Consider the following 16,367-nt stretch of genomic DNA (forward strand, 5'->3'; position numbering starts at 1 on the left):
ATCTCATATCCTGTATGGCGTTGACCCACGGCATTGTCGAGGCAGGTGTGAGTAGCGACATGATGGGGTTGGTGGAATGGCAGTTGAATGTATTCTCTCGTCTAGACTTATGAAAGTTGATGGCGCTACGGTTCTCCTGTCGTGTTCAGTCTGATGGAGTAGAAGGCAGCACCGGCACCGCTCGAAAGGCTGCCAGCGCTTCATTGTCGAAGCAGCCCCCGAATATAGTGCCAGCTTGTGTCCCCCATCGTCTCCCATTGATCTTGGGTATTATTCTCCCATGTCCAGCGTGGTAACGGGCATTCCCCTTTTCCATGTATGAACCGTTCAACTTTCGATCGCATACCTGCCCGGGCATACGGACCTTCGTAGGATGTCGCGGCAAAGCAATGGGTGAAGTCCTCTTCACTATGGGAATGCCACACTCCTGAGTCCTCATCCACATGCCAGTCCCCGAGAACACGTGTAACTGGAAAACGCCTACGAGAGAGATATTCCAGAAGATCTATCATCGAACCTCTCTCTAGTCGACAGCTTTTCAAGCTCAACGAGTGAATGCTCCTACCTTCACCAAGCAGCGCCTCCAAGTCGTCCCAAGTGCATCGAAATTCACACAATGCGAGCGACTTGAGACGTGGCATCCACAACCGAGGGAACCGGTCGATGTTCGTTTGGTCAAACAGTTCGAATGAATACTGCGCCGTTGTATCCGGCGGGAACTGTAGGCTCAATTCTTCAAGTTGAGAGGGATGATTCAACAATTCCCTCAACTTCCTCGCTGCCAGATGTCGTCCTCCGAAATACATTCTCGACAAAGGGCTTCGAAAAAGCCAGTCGCTGTGCGGGAATGCGTTGATCTTCAGATCAAGCTTTTTCAATCGCCGAAAAGCCTCCGTGAGGACTTGAGAGTCACGGTAACTTCCGGCGATAAACAATTGATGAGGCATGTCGGTAGCTGTGAGGTCGCTCCACTCACAACCCGACGTGTTTGCGGCATCGAGAAAGTTGATGAAGTGGTCCAGAACATGTCTTCGGCGGTTCGCGATTCTGCGACGCGGGTCAGGATCGAATGGCTTCTCATTTGCATATTGCTCAGCATTGAAGGCCTCAAGCTCTTCCAGTTGGATCTCAGGCTCCGCCATTACTAGCTTGAACTTCAAATTGGGCCGAGACTGGCCCAACGTGCCCATGATCCGCACCAGACTATCCCGCACTCGTTGTTCAGCCATGGATCCGGCTTGCTGGTCCATGTGCCACCGGTAGAGGTCGTATCGACGTGGAAGATCGGTTGTGAATCTGGCCTGAAGTGTCTCATGAAAGGCATTGTATTCATTGCGTGAAGCCCCTTTGGTCGCCAAACTTCTTTCCCAAGAGCTGCTCTTGTCTTGGTACACTTGCGCTTGCCAATATCTATAATCGGCATACTCGAGCTGTACACCGGACTCGAGAGACACGCAGCTCAAGTCGGCGGCTATCGAAGGGGCGGCGGCTAATTGTTCGAGCTGGTACAATCTATGGTGGTTTGGATAGAGCCGAAACTCGAAATTCTGGAATAGATGCTTCCCACCAATGACAGAGAAAGCTTTGCAGGTAAGACGAAAGGAGCGTAAAGATGGTTTGTCAAGAAACAGACAAAGGTTAGTAACCAATTCCGTGGGAAGCTGATCCATGTTGTCACACTCCTACGACTGGATCAGATGAATGCAAACAACACACAAATAGGAAGGCGAAGATGTGCGTGGTGGTGGTAGTGGCGGCGGTGGTGTGGTGAAGATATACGGCAATATCGTGTCAGCCTGATAGACTCGGACAGGCGGGGTTTCTATCAATAACGTGCGGCCTATCCTCTAAGACTATACGTTGCGTCAGCTTTCGATTCAAATCAGGACTGCCTACTGGGAAGATCTTCTCCAGGAAAGCATCGAGAGAGAAGAGATGGCTTGTAAGCTACAAGAAGAGCGCCAATAATCCACCGTATCATTTGCTGGCCGTTTTAAAGGGGCGAGCCTTTGGTTATTGCACATTGAAGACTCTCCTTACGAACGAACACTTCGACATGATCTGAGTCAACCATCATTATGCGGCGCTCAATCTTTAGAGCTGCCGGCGTCCCTGCAAAGGCTCGTGCTACAAGACGCTGGCTGTCGGATAGCAAACCTGAAGCATCTGCCCGAAGTCGATTCGATCGATTCATGGAACGAACTCCTCGTTTCCTCCGACCGACAGTCACAGGATTACGAAATGCCCCGGTATCCCATATGACGGCATTCATCATTCTTCATGAATTGACGGCGGTCATTCCGTTGTTTGGCCTCGCAGGGGCATTTCACTACTGGCGTTGGCTTCCCCCATATTTCGCTGAGGGGGAGTGGATCTCTGCCGGCGTTGAGAAATTTGGCCGATATTTTCGAAAGAAAGGCTGGATTAGCGAAAGGGACGAGAAAGAGGTCGAAAGTATGGAGGAACCAAGAACTTCACAACTCAAACAAGGCATGTCAAAATGGTTCAACCGCGGGGAAGACGCTACCAGATGGGTTGTGGAATTCGCGACCGCCTATGCGATGGTCAAGGTGTTGCTGCCTGTCCGCATCGTCGCCAGTGTATGGGGTTCTCCATGGTGTGCCCGATTCGCTGTCATCCCCGTGGGCAATGCCACCAAAGCCGTCTTCCGATCACTCCTGGCTTGGGTCGGCTCGAGGTCATGAGGTGTTTTTGAAAGTACAGACAAGGCAAGAAAATTTCCATGGTCATCAATTTATGCTCTTTGGGACGTCTATCTGCTTTGCACATCTTTCGAACTCATGGTGATGAATTGGATTGATGCGGCCTTTCATGCCGAGCCATCAAGTACGCTCTCGAGTCATTTATGGCTTCTCGTAGATCCAGTCGAATTGGGCGGACTTCCAGCTCTGAATCTCTTCTGGCTTGAACCACAGAGCAATCTCCTTCTTTGCACTCTCAACACCATCGGAGCCGTGGCAGACATTGCGACCAACATCAATGGCATAGTCACCGCGGATGGTACCGGGGGCAGAGGCAAGTGGGTTCGTGGCACCGAGGATAGCTGACATTAGATTAGTTCCCTTATTCTTCGGATGATGGGATCTAATAGACGTACAACGACCGGTCTTGCACGCATCACGTCCTTCCCAAACCATGGCAACGATTGGACCACTCAACATGTCTAAATTCCCATCAGCTTAATCCATGGTTCCTCCCAATATGACGCTCGTACAGGTGACGAGTCCTTTGAAAAATGGCTTCTCCGAAAGGTCTGCATAGTGCTGCTCAAGATGCTCCTTGGAGGGAGAGACCATCTTCAGGGCCACCAATTTGTATCTTCACCACTTAGTCATGAACCTTTTTTTTTTTCCCTCTCATAGGCTCACCCTCGCTTTTCGAAACGGCAGATGATGTCGCCAACAAGACCCCGCTATGATTCTCGTCAGAACCGACACAAGATAGGACCGATGCCTAACGGGGGAGAAGCATACTTGGACGCCGTCGGGCTTCACAGCAATAAAGCTGCAACCAATATTAGTGTCCGAACAAAACCACAGAGTCGCACTTTGAATGCTTACGTTTGCTCGGTAGACATTTTGATGAGTGGAAGGGAGATACTGGGGGGGGATATGGCAATTTTTGGCCTCAAATAATTTTGCAACCAAAGGAAGGACAGTTGCGGTCAATGAATTGGGATGAGACAAAATATTTTGAAGCGCTTTATTGGTGGGGTGCGGTGGAGGGGCAGCAGCGCCTTATGCAGGGGCCCGCTGAATGAGTCGGTCAGCCAGTAGCAGCTCTCTTTGTACCCAATTCAATCCCGTACTGTTATAGGACAGCAAGGACACATTTGACCCGAACTTGATACGTCTATTTGCGCATGGGCAGAAGTGCCAAAGATGGCCTGGTCATCGGGGAGAATGCCTCGATGGACAATTTCCTGTCTTTCAATTCTGCTTCTCCTGTTCTTTGTCTCACCCGCAGGTAAACAAGCTAAGGAGAGACATGATGCCCGGATGCTGACATGTTCCAGTCCCGGTCAAACATCACGATTTCAAAAGATGTGATCAGTCGGGCTTCTGCAAGAGAAATCGAGCTCTTGCCGACTCGATGATCGAGAAAGGGAGTCCCGCCTCCTCGCCCTACCGGTTAGATGTTTCCTCCATCAAGTTCAAAGACGGACAATTACAAGGCTCCATTGTCAAACCGATACCAGGCAACGATGCCGTCAAGTTGCCATTGACGATCGCGTTTCTTGATCGTGGAAATGCTCGCGTCACCATTGATGAGGAGAAGAGGAGGAAGGGCGAAATCGAACTTCGACATGGGAGCGTGGCGCGCAAGGAGAGATACGATGAAGCTGGCGCTTGGGCCTTGACTGGAGCCGGCCTCCAGAGTCAGAGGACGGCAACATTGAAACAAGTGTCCAAAGATGCCACCGAAGTGTCGTGGGGACCTGATGGCCACCTCAAGGCTGTCATTCGTCATGCTCCCTTTGGGATGGAATTCTGGTCCGGCGATGAGAAGCAGGTTGTGCTCAATGGCCGTGGATTCATGAATGTCGAGCATTGGCGGCCCAAGATCGACAAACCAGCGGCAGATGAGAACCAAATCGAACAGGAAATCATCGAACCGGCGGAAGACGAGAGTACATGGTGGGAAGAGAGTTTTGGGGGCAATACCGACTCGAAACCCAAAGGCCCGGAGAGTGTTGCAATGGACATAACTTTCCCTGGTTATGGTCACGTCTACGGTCTGGCAGAGCATGCTGGACCGTTGTCGTTGAAGGAGACTCGTGGCGGAGAGGGCCATTATGATCAGCCATACCGGATGTATAACAGCGACATCTTTGAATACGAGCTGGACAGCCCAATGACCCTGTATGGATCCATTCCATTCATGCAAGCACACAAGAAAGATTCCACAGTTGGTGTCTTTTGGCTCAATGCCGCAGAAACGTGGGTGGATATTGTCAAGTCGCAACATGGAGCCAATCCCCCAACGCTCGGTCTTGGTGGCGATGTTGTCGACACCCATACACATTGGATGTCGGAGAGCGGTCTTCTGGACGTATTTGTTATGCTCGGACCCAAACCCCAAGACCTGGCGCGGTCCTTTGGCGAGTTGACTGGTTATACCCAATTACCAGCCACATTTGCCATGGCCTACCACCAATGCAGATGGAATTACGTGAGCGATGAAGATGTGAAGGATGTCGACCGCAAGTTTGACAAGTTCAACATCCCATACGACGTCATTTGGCTCGATATCGAATACACGGACGACAAGCAATATTTTACCTGGGATCCTCTCAACTTCCCGAATCCCATATCCATGGAGAGGCAGCTTGACGAGACTGAACGCAAGCTCGTGGTCATCATTGATCCACATATCAAGAACAAGGCCGGATATTCCGTGGGAGAGGAGCTCAAAGGGAAGGGCTTGGCGGTCAAGAACAAGGACAACAATATCTTTGAAGGGTGGTGTTGGCCTGGAAGTTCTCACTGGATCGACACATTCAACCCCGCTGCAAGGGCCTGGTGGAAGTCACTTTTCACTTACGACAGATTCAAAGGCACGATGTCTAACGTTTGGCTTTGGAACGACATGAATGAGCCTTCCGTCTTCAACGGCCCAGAGATCACCATGCCTCGAGACAACATTCATCACGGTAATTGGGAACATCGTGATGTGCACAACATTAATGGAATGACATTCCACAATGCCACATATCATGCTCTTCTGGAACGCAAGAAGGGCGAAGTCCGACGCCCCTTTGTTCTGACACGATCCTTCTATGCCGGGTCGCAGAGAACCGCGGCCATGTGGACTGGCGACAACCAGGCCAGTTGGGGTCATCTTGCGGCTTCTCTTCCGATGGTTCTCAACCAGGGGGTCAGTGGATTCCCTTTTGCAGGGGCCGACGTTGGTGGCTTCTTTGGCAACCCCAGCAAAGAGTTACAGACCCGATGGTACCAAGCAGGCGCATTCTACCCATTCTTCCGCGGGCATGCTCACATCGATACTCGCCGACGTGAGCCGTATATGCTCGGTGAACCGTACACCAGTATCATGACCCGAGCCCTCCGATTGCGATATGCTCTGCTTCCGGCTTGGTATACCGCTTTTCATGAAGCTTCCACCGATGGCTATCCCATCGTCCGATCACAATACTTTGTGCACCCCGAAGACGAGAACGGTTATACGATAGATGATCAATTCTACCTGGGCTCCACTGGCCTGCTGGTCAAGCCGGTGGTTACCGAGGGCGCCGAAAGCGTCGAAATCTATCTGTCCGATGACGAGAACTACTATGATTATTTTGACTACACAGTTTACGATGGAGGCTCAAAGACGCACAAGATTGATGCGCCGCTGGAAAAATTGCCTCTGCTTATGCAAGGCGGCCACATCGTTCCCAGAAAAGATCGACCACGAAAAAGTTCCGGCTTGATGAAATGGGATCCCTTCACCCTGGTGATCGTCCTCGACAAGAAAGGTGAAGCTGAAGGGACAGTTTATGTTGATGATGGCGAAACATTTGACTACCAGCAAGGTGCTTACATTCACCGTAAGTATTCCCTGGTCAATGGATTGCTGAAGAGTAGCGACATTGGCACCAGGGGAGCAAAGACACAAAATTATCTCAAGACGATGAAAGATGTCAAGATTGAAAAGATCATTGTGGTCAATGCCCCAGCCGAATGGTCGACCAAGGACAAGGTGACGGTGATAGAAGAAGGAGTCAAAGGGACCTCAACAGCAGAGTTGAATTATCATTCAGCTACAGGGAACAAGGCTGCATGGGCAGTGGTCAGGAGTCCTGGGACAAGCATTGGAGGGGTGTGGACTATTGAATTTCCTGAAGGATCTAGTCGAAAGACGGATCTGTAGACTGTACAACAGAGTAATTCATGACGGTGACCAATTGCGCGCATCTGTACAATATACTACGTGACTCGATCTTAGCACTAGTAAATTCTCTTCATCGAGAGAAGGTTTATTGAGAAGTCACCAGAAGGCTTAGAAGTAGATGGTGACGTTAGTTTGGCTGCTGCGCATTGAAGCCCATTTCACCTGTCCAGGTAAAGCGTGCCGAACGAAGCCAGCCCGGCCGCGTACGTCCCGCGGGCGCTATCCCGAACGCAGTGACGGTCAACCAAGAAGGCCAATCACAACTGTCTTCCCGGAGCTCGTCGGAGTGAGCGCAGGGCGGTGGGTTTGGTTGCGCTCACTGAACGGTGTTTGTTCTGTTTTCAGCTCCTCTGATGCTTCATCTCCTAGAGTTGGGAGAACATTCGTTGTGAGGGCCTTTCCTTTGTTTACCTGCGAGCCTTCTCCGCGTTGGGGGCATAATACAAGTCGGACACAATGTTGGCGTTTCTCTCCGTTATTATCGACTACTTTGCGCCTGTTTTGTACGTATCACAAGATGATGTACTGAGCGTTCTTCCCTGACGACTGTCTGCAGCATTATTTTGTCACCGATCATGTCCTATGGCGATCAAATAGCCTCAATGCATCGTAAGAAGAGTAGCGATGGCTTCTCCCTCGACATTCCCCTGATCATGCTTGCTGCATCGATTTTAAAGTGGGCTCTCTCCTTTGAATTCAAGACCCCAGAACTTACATACTACAAGAGTGTTCTACTGGTTCGGCGCATATTATGACAAGTCACTTCTTATACAAGCGTCATTGATGATCGTGGTACAACTCATATTGTTGAAGGTTGCCCTCGACAATAGAGCGCCGGCCGGAATAAGAGACGGGATAGAACACGCCCCTTTCCATGGATATACGGCCGAGAACGGGCTGCGGGATCTGTTGTCGGGTCGACGGCCGTACGACTTTTGGCAATGGAACAGTGCCAAACCGTATGTTCAGGCAAAACGGGGTTCATGTGCCTCACGTGCTGATTTCTGGCTTGCAGCTACTTTCAGTTTTTGGCATATTTTGCTGCTACGCTTCTGGCCGTCCATGTTTTGCTCCCGGTGGTGTCCGGGTCTCCCGCGTACATATCCTTTCTCGGGTATTTCGGTCTGGCGGTGGAAGCTATACTACCCGTTCCTCAAATCGTGAAGAACCATCGAGCGCGATCTTGCACGGGCTTTCGGTTTTCTGTCATTGCCAACTGGCTTGCAGGTGACGCAATGAAGATGAGCTACTTCTTCTTGAGTAGCGAATACATCCCATGGCCCTTTCGAATGTGCGGCATCTTCCAGGCGTGTTGTGATTGCTACCTGGGCGTGCAATTTTTCATGTACGGCCAGGGCCCCGCAGGTGTCGATGTTCCAATGACCACGGCAAGCAAACCTGCCACGCTCGGGTGAACGACGTCATTTTGGTTCTGGAATGAGCGACGTCCTTTTTGAACATACGATAGAGAAAACGCAGCTGGTCACAAGTCCATATCAGGATAGCCACGATCCCGCATTCCGCATGGTGACGTCTTCGCACAATAGGATATCAAGACCACATCATCAGGAGGATGCTGTGAATACAATTCGGGGACTGGGAGATTATGCAGTCGTACGGTCCTGGAAAGAACATGAGGCTCAACGTTCAGCCTCTCAGCCTTATTCCAACAGACCGGGTCTCAGATACGGCTATAGTGGTGTCTAAAGTCTACAGTGACAGACATCGTCGTAGTCTTGACACGTCGGTTGTGGCGGAATGAGTCGATCCAGTGGCTTAGTCCGACCTATCCACGAAGCCTCCCCCAAGATCGACCGCTTCATTGTTTAGCCAACCAATCTTTGGGGGTCTGTTTAGCAGGTTCCTGGGCACTCCCCCCGTTCTTTTGCACCTGGAAGCCACGCAAGCGACGATCAGCGATCGAACGGATATCCTGTTTCCGACCCAACGCCCAACATCACCCAAGAAAGTCATTGAGTGCGTGTCGCGTCTATCTGTTCGTCAACAACATAGTGATCACAGTGCAGGGCCTCGCAACGTCATATCCATTACCATCCAATCGAATCTGAATGGATCTCAGAAGCTTACGGTTTCGTCGACGAAATCATAACCGGCATGTTCGAATGTGTCTGTGGTCCTTTTACAACCTCGTCATTCCACCACACTCTCCGAGAGTATAGAAGCAGAAACAGATGATATCCTAATCCACACCGTGGAATAATCCAATCGATTAATTACCTTCCGCGCAGAGGTCTCTCAGTCCATCAATCGAGGCGAGAATCGAAGTTCGTGCTCTTCTCGAATATTCTGGCTGGCGATAAAGGTCCTGACCTGGGATTAGAAATCTGGCGGATCCGACGTGGGGATGCGGAAGTGGATTTCACTGGAAAACGAACACGGGTGCCCAGGTTTACCAGGGGTCACGATGCCGCCATTTGGTGTTGTTCTGGTTGCCCTTTCTTTTTCGTTTGGTAGCATCCGCAATGTGAAGCTTGAGAACCGAATTGCCACCAAACTATCAATCCATCTTGTATTAGGATATTCTTAGCTGTAGGGCGAGGTTTCCCGTTGCTTCCGCTCAATCATTGGATAGGATGCATTCTTGACCGTCGGCAGCGCGGATTTCGTTTAGATGGAACTGGTGTATCTTGTCGGCGCAGGATAAAGAACGAAGGGCGAGCATTATATGCCTGGGCAAGTTGGAGTAGTTTTGACTGGACCTGGTGATATTCGCAAGGAACGACTGAGATACGAAGATCAAAAAGAAATATACTGGCGAGGCGTCCGAATGTAGAGAAGATGGTGGTGGTCCTTGGTCCTGCAACCCATGTGTTCCTCACTCGTCTTTAGAGACCGGCTGAACGTTTCTCCGGGCGCAGTTTTCCCCTCAGGAAATCCACTTTTCAAGTCCATCGAGAGGTGAAATTTCTTCGGAGGTCTCACTCCGAGCAGCACCTGGTTGGTGGAATGTTCCCCTTTTCTCACTCAACCTCCATAGCCATTGCGTTTTCGACGCCCATATCCGAGGCCTTTGTCTCGCAGGTTCGATATCTTGAAGGCCTTATGACGCCATAGATCTCGTCTTTCTCTCCCTCATACGACCCTTCTTCCAACGTCACAGCCCGATCGAAACCCGCGTTTTAATTCCTCCCTTCGACACCAAGGCTATCTTGCGTCTGGCGTCAGCTAATTCCCCTGCCTACAAGGGCCACGAATCTGAGTTCTCATCCGAACTATTGCCCGAAGCCCCTGATTTCTCAGGGGACCTCAAATCGATTCCACCTCAAACCAGTCAGCCCCGTGACTGAGCCGTATAAACCAGACTGGCTCTCTACAAAATCTACGCCCGGATATGCGGAAATCTACAGCACATTCTCTTCATGTGCAACTGACACTGTGACGCGCCCTTTCAGATATTACTTTCTCTATATGTACCCTGGACAACCCCAAACACCGCTTCGGAGTTTCTTTGTTGCCAACCAAGTGAAATACCAATTCGAGGATCCCCCCATCAAAACATAGTTCATCACTTGCGGCTATTCACCCCAGTGTTTGAAGGATACGATCTCGCCAGGGATATTATTACATTCATGGCAACCAATATATTGGTGTACTGAGAGCAAAAGAAACAATCCGGCCCGCAGTCACAAGACACTTGGCGAGCAGCTACTATTTTCTCGCCCAGACTCACTCCTTGGACGCTCTATCCAATCATCCGTGGTCGATAACGCATAGTGAGTCAGACTTCATCCTTTTCTGGGAAAAGAAACTGGACCTTCTCATTCGTCGGCATTCTTTACGCAAATTCGAGGTCATTCAAACTTTCTCCGCAACTTCTCCGAATTAAACCATACCCAATGCTACTGGGCATAAGTTGGATCATATTGGTTGAAGCAGCTGACAACACGAACCAACACATTAACTTGACACCTTCACATCATTACATTTAACTGTGAGAATCCACGGTTTGCCGATCCCCTCGAACTCCAGACATCTTTCCACAATCATCGTCTTGAATCGAAGATGCCTTCTCGAATAAGCGGTGCTTGTAACGGGTGTCGAACGAAGAAACAAAAGGTATGTCAACACCCAAGCAAACCACGACAATATCTATCGCCCTCATCCTGTACTTTTCAATGTTCGAAACCTGCCATCTTCGTCCCAGACTTTGTCCCACGGCGTGTACTGACTTTAAATAGTGTAGCGGTGATCGGTATGTCTGAGTTGCATCATCTTTCTGAACGCAAAGAGACTTTCTAGAGTAGCCATCGACTTTTATACCTAGGTCTAGACTATAGATCCGTGTTACCCCAGGTGGATTCTCCAGTCAATGTTCGTGGAGAACCTCCTTGCTAAATCGTTTTGGCACAATGATTTGGACATGGGGGGACCTAACCGACAGCGAAACTTTGTCCCTTCCACCAACCGTCCGCCGTTTTGTCGACTGTGACCAGCCAAAAGCACCACATCCAATACATGTTTGTCTAATCGACCTTTGGGAAATACCTTTGCGTTACTTTGCATGTTCATCTCATGTTCACATAAGCGGATGGACTGATTTTCTTCTCTAACAGGTCTGGCTGTACACAATGTCACGCTATCGGTATCCAATGTACATGGCCTGAGCAAAGAAAACGGTAAGCCTTACCTTCCTCGCCGGTATAAACAACCCTTTGGCTCCTTTTTTAGACCGCAATTCTCCGTCGTTTCCACCGCCTCTACACGACATACTACTTCCCTATCACAATTGACCGCCGCCTTCTGCGCCTCTTATCGATTCGCGGTGAACTAAGTTCATTTCTTTAGGGGGCCAGCAAAAGGATATATCGAGGGCCTCGAGCATCGGTTGCACGAAGCCGAGTCCCTTCTCCTCGCTCTTCTTCCTCTTGTCACATCAGATCAACTCAATTACGCCACCGACTCCCTCAAGTCGAACCCATCATCGAGCATCCGTGGCGTGAAATCGCGAGACTCTCAATCCCCCACACCTTTCACCATGCGAAGCAGCCCACCCGTTCTGAACAAAAAAACGGGCCTCGAATACTGGGAATCTTTTCCTCTTGACACTGTCGAAAACATCCGGAAATGGCAGCAAGATTGTGCCATGCATACTCAATCCCAATGCTCTTCATTTCGCCAATCGACGGACGATACGCTGTCGGACAATGCGCACGTTCACCACGCTCTCCACCATTCCCGACCGGGATCGGTGGATCTTTCCCGTCACAGTCACTCGCATTCACAATCTGGCCCCTTCCGATCCATGAGCACCGATCCTTATCGAAGTGGAACCCACACACCCGTCCATGTCCCTCAACATGCTCAATCTCAATCTTCTGCAATTCCCACGTCCTCCCGCACCCGACAGCAAGGCACGTCCCAATCCCAACCACCCAACTGGCGAAACCCCTCGCTCTTCTCCTCCCTTTCCCCCACCAGTGGTCACAATAATACCCATACCTCGAATCCCAACGTCGGCACCGGCGCCGAGGCTCTCCTTCTTCAAAGCTTCGCTGACTCGAATTGGGCTCCATCGCCATCACTAAACTCGGGCATCGGCTCCGGCATGGCATCAGGCATAGCCGTCGAGAGTGGACCGACGGAAATCGACACGGGATTCTTCACGAATGATATGCAGAGACGGTTGTTTTGGTAATTAACGGGCGGAAAAATCGGACGGATGTTTGGAATACAACTGTCTTGTTGAATTTTATTGGATGGGATGATCTTGACGAATGACCATGGTGCTACTGGTGCGCGAGCGGATTGGCATTGGCACTTTCACCTTGGAAGTGTTCTTGGAGTAGTGGATGGAATGGACAGAGCCGATATGATATCCGGGTGGGTGGCTAATTCAGATATGGACCCTGATGGATGGGGATGGGATGCTTGCTTATTAGCGAGAAAGCAAGTCCCGTGGTTATTTCGCCTCGACTTTAACTTCGACAGGAGATTTCCGAGGCGTGCGACAGGGTACCCGGAATTTGATTCTTTTGACACTTTATCTGATTTGGAAAATACATTCTCCTAGCATGGAAATCTTTCAGATGATCACCAGCACTCTCACATTTAATGCCCCCATAGCTGTGCGATGGTTGCTGCGCTATGGAGGTATCACTGTCCCGTTCGCTATCGTTCCGTATCATACAAATCAGAACAAATCAAATCAAGACTTAACAGTTAAGCCTCAATCATGATTCCATTCGCGAAGAATCTTGATCCAAACGCCGAGCATAAAACCCCAATATGCCAAATGTTGCAGGTCCAACAAAGAATCCGAATGCCAAATGTTCAATGCCATGAACTTTCCCCCCCTGGGTCGAATGTGTTCCCAATCCGATCATCCATTATTGTACGGGATCAAAGTTTAAACCCCATGGTATCCAAGACGGAACGGCATCCAATTCAATCCAACCCAGTCGACCGAGACACCAATTCCCCGTTTTCCTCACCTAGCAAGATTACCAAGTCAATCATGATTCCGAACAAAGTCAAGGGCGGGGTAAATCTGGCCGATTGCGTCACATCTCCCATCCGCCATTAACGCCACCATTTGGTGCAAAAGGGCCGGTCATATTCTCCCAGGTCGCGGAACCAAAGATATCCGCGACATTATAATCCATATTTCCCCAGAACATGGGGTCGGAATATTCCTGGAGATTTGAACCGGTTACTCCCTCGCCGCCCAGCCCTCCGGAGCTGGTGTTTGATCCGATGCCGGGCAAGTTCATGTTCATGGTCGATTGGGCAAATGCCAAGTCTTGAGGGGTGGCATATACGGCGCTGCCGATTCCCGGATTAAATTGCGGCTGGGTCGTCGGTTGCCCACGGTCCCAATTGGAGAAGTCAAAGCTGGAGACGGCACCAGTCGGATTGGTGAGTGCAGACGGGTTGGTAGGATCGAATGTCGCCGAAGAAGTCCATGTCGGTGTGCTATTTGACGTTGAGGACGGTGCGGGCTTCATTCGATGTGTTCCATTTCCACCAGCGGTGGAGGGATGTTGTTGGATGGGGGAGCTGGTGGCAGAATCCGTCGTGGAGGATTTTCGGGGACTGGCATCCTCAGGTCCACCTGTCCGTTGGCGCTTTCTTGACGGTTGTATTTGATCGAGTTCGTGAGGGAGATTTTGGGGGGATTGATCTGGTTTGGGGACGGTGAGGAAGCCATTTATAGAGGCCTTGCGTGATTGAATGTTGATGAGCAACAGGCTCAGGACCTTGTGGCAGTTCTGTACCGTGTACCACCTGATGTTCATACTCTCAAGCAACGTTAAGCACGCTTGCATGTCGCTTAGCGCCCGCGCTTTGGCATATTTCCCTAGCTGACAAGCAAAGGCAATAATGAGTCCCGACATCCACGCTGCCGAGAGAAGGCCAGGAAGGAACATGGATTGGCCATGACGTTTGTGGGATTTAAGACCGGCAACAATCCCGCGTGAGGCTCGAATGCAAACTTGGAGGCCGTGTTGGAATTCCGGCGTCGACTGGTCGAGAGAGAGTCGTGGACGATTGACTAAGAGAAGCAATCGATGGTACAGGATCTTGAAGAAGCTAGAGAGGTGTTGCTGGTGAGTGAGAACCGCGGCCGATTCGGAGGCTGGGCCGGATGAGGCGTGAGTGGTGGGATGGGGGCCACCGGCGGTGTTGTTGGATGACTGTGAATTGGTGATGCCATTGCTTTCGGCGGATTCGGGAAGACTCTGTATTGCAGGCTGGTCTATTTCTCCGGTCAGGAAGCCCGGAAGATCATTCCACCATGTTTCAATGTCACTGGTCAGGCGGAGGATTTGTTCATGCTTGGGGAAGCGGTGATTGATGCTTTTGTGAAAGACTTCAATGATTTGTCCCGTCAATTTTCCCCATTGCACATAGGCCGTCAATGCCGCTTCTCTCAGCCGTTTCTCTCTGGCCTCGGGCCCGTCATTATTGGATTGTGCCACCCGAGGATCGTCCGCGACAACTCGAGGCGGAGGCATGTGCATTCCCATATCGCCCTCCGGATTGGGGACCATCTCTCGCGCGACGGCTTTGTGTAGTTCCGGGCCCGACAAGCACACGTCAATGTCGTCATCTTGGATGATATTGGGGTCTCCGAGACTCAAATTACAATGTCGATCCAAGGCATATGCGGACCAGAAGATCCGTTTACGGATTTCACAATCATCCAGGGAGAATTGGGCGTAACGCAATGGACAGCGATGAAGTCCCGCGTGGTAGATCAATTTGACAATGATACCGGCAATGGTGCTGGCTTGACGAATAGCGAGGGTGGCGACGAGGTATAATTCAGCGGCCAGAATGGCTTGGATGGTGGAGAGGTCGTGGGTGAGCGCAAGACAACCTGCCACCCGGCAGACGTCGGCGGTGGATTTGATCCGTGACTCCATGGGAAGATGAATATCACTGCGATCCAGAGAGGCGATGTTGATGATGAGTTGAAAGGTCAGAAGTTTTCGGAGGTCCGTCGGGGCCGGATTTTCTTTGGTGGGTTTGGACGCTCGACGTTGTTGGACGTATATGGATTCCATGTCCTTGAGAAAAGTGGGTCCGTGAAGGAAGGGAAACAGAGGATGCCATGCGGTGAAAAAGGACATGACCAATTCAACGGCAATCTTTCGTTCGGGAGGTTTCCCCAACGCAGAGGCGAGAAGCTGGGGGAATTGGTCCGTTGCACTCGGGCCATCGTGTAGCGGACCATTGTAGGAGCGACCTTCGGCATCTTCACCGGTGAGAATGTCTTCGCTGGCGGGGACCGCATTGGGACCTCCGAGACTGGACGAGGCGAAGGCGGCGGAAAAGGCACGACGGACCGTGTTGACAAAGTAGACTCCGGACGAGCTTCCTAGCCAGGCGGTGCCATGATTGGGAAGCTTTTTGAGGGTACCGATTTCTGAGGTGTGCGTTGGACGTTCTTCGGGTTGATTGTCGCTGTCGGAGTCGTTGGTGTTGGCAGTAGTAGCGGTCGTGGTTGAAGGGACCCCGGGGGGTGTTGGTTGACCCACGCTAGGGGAGGGATCGTTGGACCGCGGAGTCATTTTGGCAGGGAGGAAAAAGCAATGTTTGCCGTTGCTGACTTAGTTGAGATGTAAATTGGGAGTCAGCATGACGGAGTCCGTGATGGAAGATTGGATGATTGATGCGATGTATGATAGGGGAAAAGAAGGAGATGATACGGGGAGGTCAGTGGAGAGGCACGCAGCCGGGTAAGGGAGCTCCAGGCACAGTAAGAGGCGGAAGAGGTGGAAGAGGCCGTGATCACGAAGTAGTAGAGAGGAGGAATGCGAGGAATGGGTTAGTAACGGGCTGGTGTGGCAGGCAAAGGCGGGGAGTCAGTTTCAACGCACATTGTGCGGTCTAACAAAACATCAGTAATAAAGACTCCCGTTGGGCTACTTAAGGCTGCGGCTTACCGCCTAAATTTCCCGCAGCAGTGGCATTGACGCCCTAAA

At 50.9% G+C, this 16,367-nt stretch overlaps 7 protein-coding genes across 7 annotated transcripts; 4 read left to right on the top strand and 3 right to left on the bottom strand.

The window, feature by feature from the left end:
• Window positions 1–200: 200 nt before the first annotated feature.
• Window positions 201–1,670, bottom strand: Z518_00064 (uncharacterized protein; the record flags this gene model as incomplete). Its single annotated transcript, XM_013420668.1, has 2 exons — window positions 201–469; window positions 566–1,670. The coding sequence occupies 2 exons, from the start codon at window positions 1,668–1,670 to the stop codon at window positions 201–203; spliced, it is 1,374 nt and encodes a 457-aa protein (XP_013276122.1).
• Window positions 1,671–2,078: 408 nt separating this feature from the next.
• Z518_00065 (uncharacterized protein) lies at window positions 2,079–2,705 on the top strand (the record flags this gene model as incomplete). Its single annotated transcript, XM_013420669.1, has 1 exon — window positions 2,079–2,705. The coding sequence occupies one exon, from the start codon at window positions 2,079–2,081 to the stop codon at window positions 2,703–2,705; it is 627 nt and encodes a 208-aa protein (XP_013276123.1).
• Window positions 2,706–2,864: 159 nt separating this feature from the next.
• On the bottom strand, window positions 2,865–3,598 carry Z518_00066 (nucleoside diphosphate kinase; the record flags this gene model as incomplete). The annotated part of the gene is made up of 6 exons (XM_013420670.1): window positions 2,865–3,064; window positions 3,119–3,184; window positions 3,236–3,339; window positions 3,390–3,433; window positions 3,495–3,525; window positions 3,582–3,598. 6 exons carry the CDS (start codon window positions 3,596–3,598, stop codon window positions 2,865–2,867), a joined length of 462 nt encoding a protein of 153 aa, XP_013276124.1.
• Window positions 3,599–3,902: 304 nt separating this feature from the next.
• Window positions 3,903–6,897, top strand: Z518_00067 (uncharacterized protein; the record flags this gene model as incomplete). The annotated part of the gene is made up of 2 exons (XM_013420671.1): window positions 3,903–3,987; window positions 4,037–6,897. The coding sequence occupies 2 exons, from the start codon at window positions 3,903–3,905 to the stop codon at window positions 6,895–6,897; spliced, it is 2,946 nt and encodes a 981-aa protein (XP_013276125.1).
• Window positions 6,898–7,374: 477 nt separating this feature from the next.
• Z518_00068 (uncharacterized protein) lies at window positions 7,375–8,333 on the top strand (the record flags this gene model as incomplete). The annotated part of the gene is made up of 4 exons (XM_013420672.1): window positions 7,375–7,421; window positions 7,475–7,594; window positions 7,644–7,877; window positions 7,934–8,333. 4 exons carry the CDS (start codon window positions 7,375–7,377, stop codon window positions 8,331–8,333), a joined length of 801 nt encoding a protein of 266 aa, XP_013276126.1.
• Window positions 8,334–11,914: 3,581 nt separating this feature from the next.
• Z518_00069 (uncharacterized protein) lies at window positions 11,915–12,574 on the top strand (the record flags this gene model as incomplete). Its single annotated transcript, XM_013420673.1, has 1 exon — window positions 11,915–12,574. The coding sequence occupies one exon, from the start codon at window positions 11,915–11,917 to the stop codon at window positions 12,572–12,574; it is 660 nt and encodes a 219-aa protein (XP_013276127.1).
• Window positions 12,575–13,439: 865 nt separating this feature from the next.
• Window positions 13,440–15,953, bottom strand: Z518_00070 (uncharacterized protein; the record flags this gene model as incomplete). The annotated part of the gene is made up of 1 exon (XM_013420674.1): window positions 13,440–15,953. One exon carries the CDS (start codon window positions 15,951–15,953, stop codon window positions 13,440–13,442), a length of 2,514 nt encoding a protein of 837 aa, XP_013276128.1.
• Between the last annotated feature and the right edge of the window lie 414 nt (window positions 15,954–16,367).

This window comes from Rhinocladiella mackenziei (assembly GCF_000835555.1).
Source record: "Rhinocladiella mackenziei CBS 650.93 unplaced genomic scaffold supercont1.1, whole genome shotgun sequence".
Lineage (NCBI taxonomy): Eukaryota > Fungi > Ascomycota > Eurotiomycetes > Chaetothyriales > Herpotrichiellaceae > Rhinocladiella > Rhinocladiella mackenziei.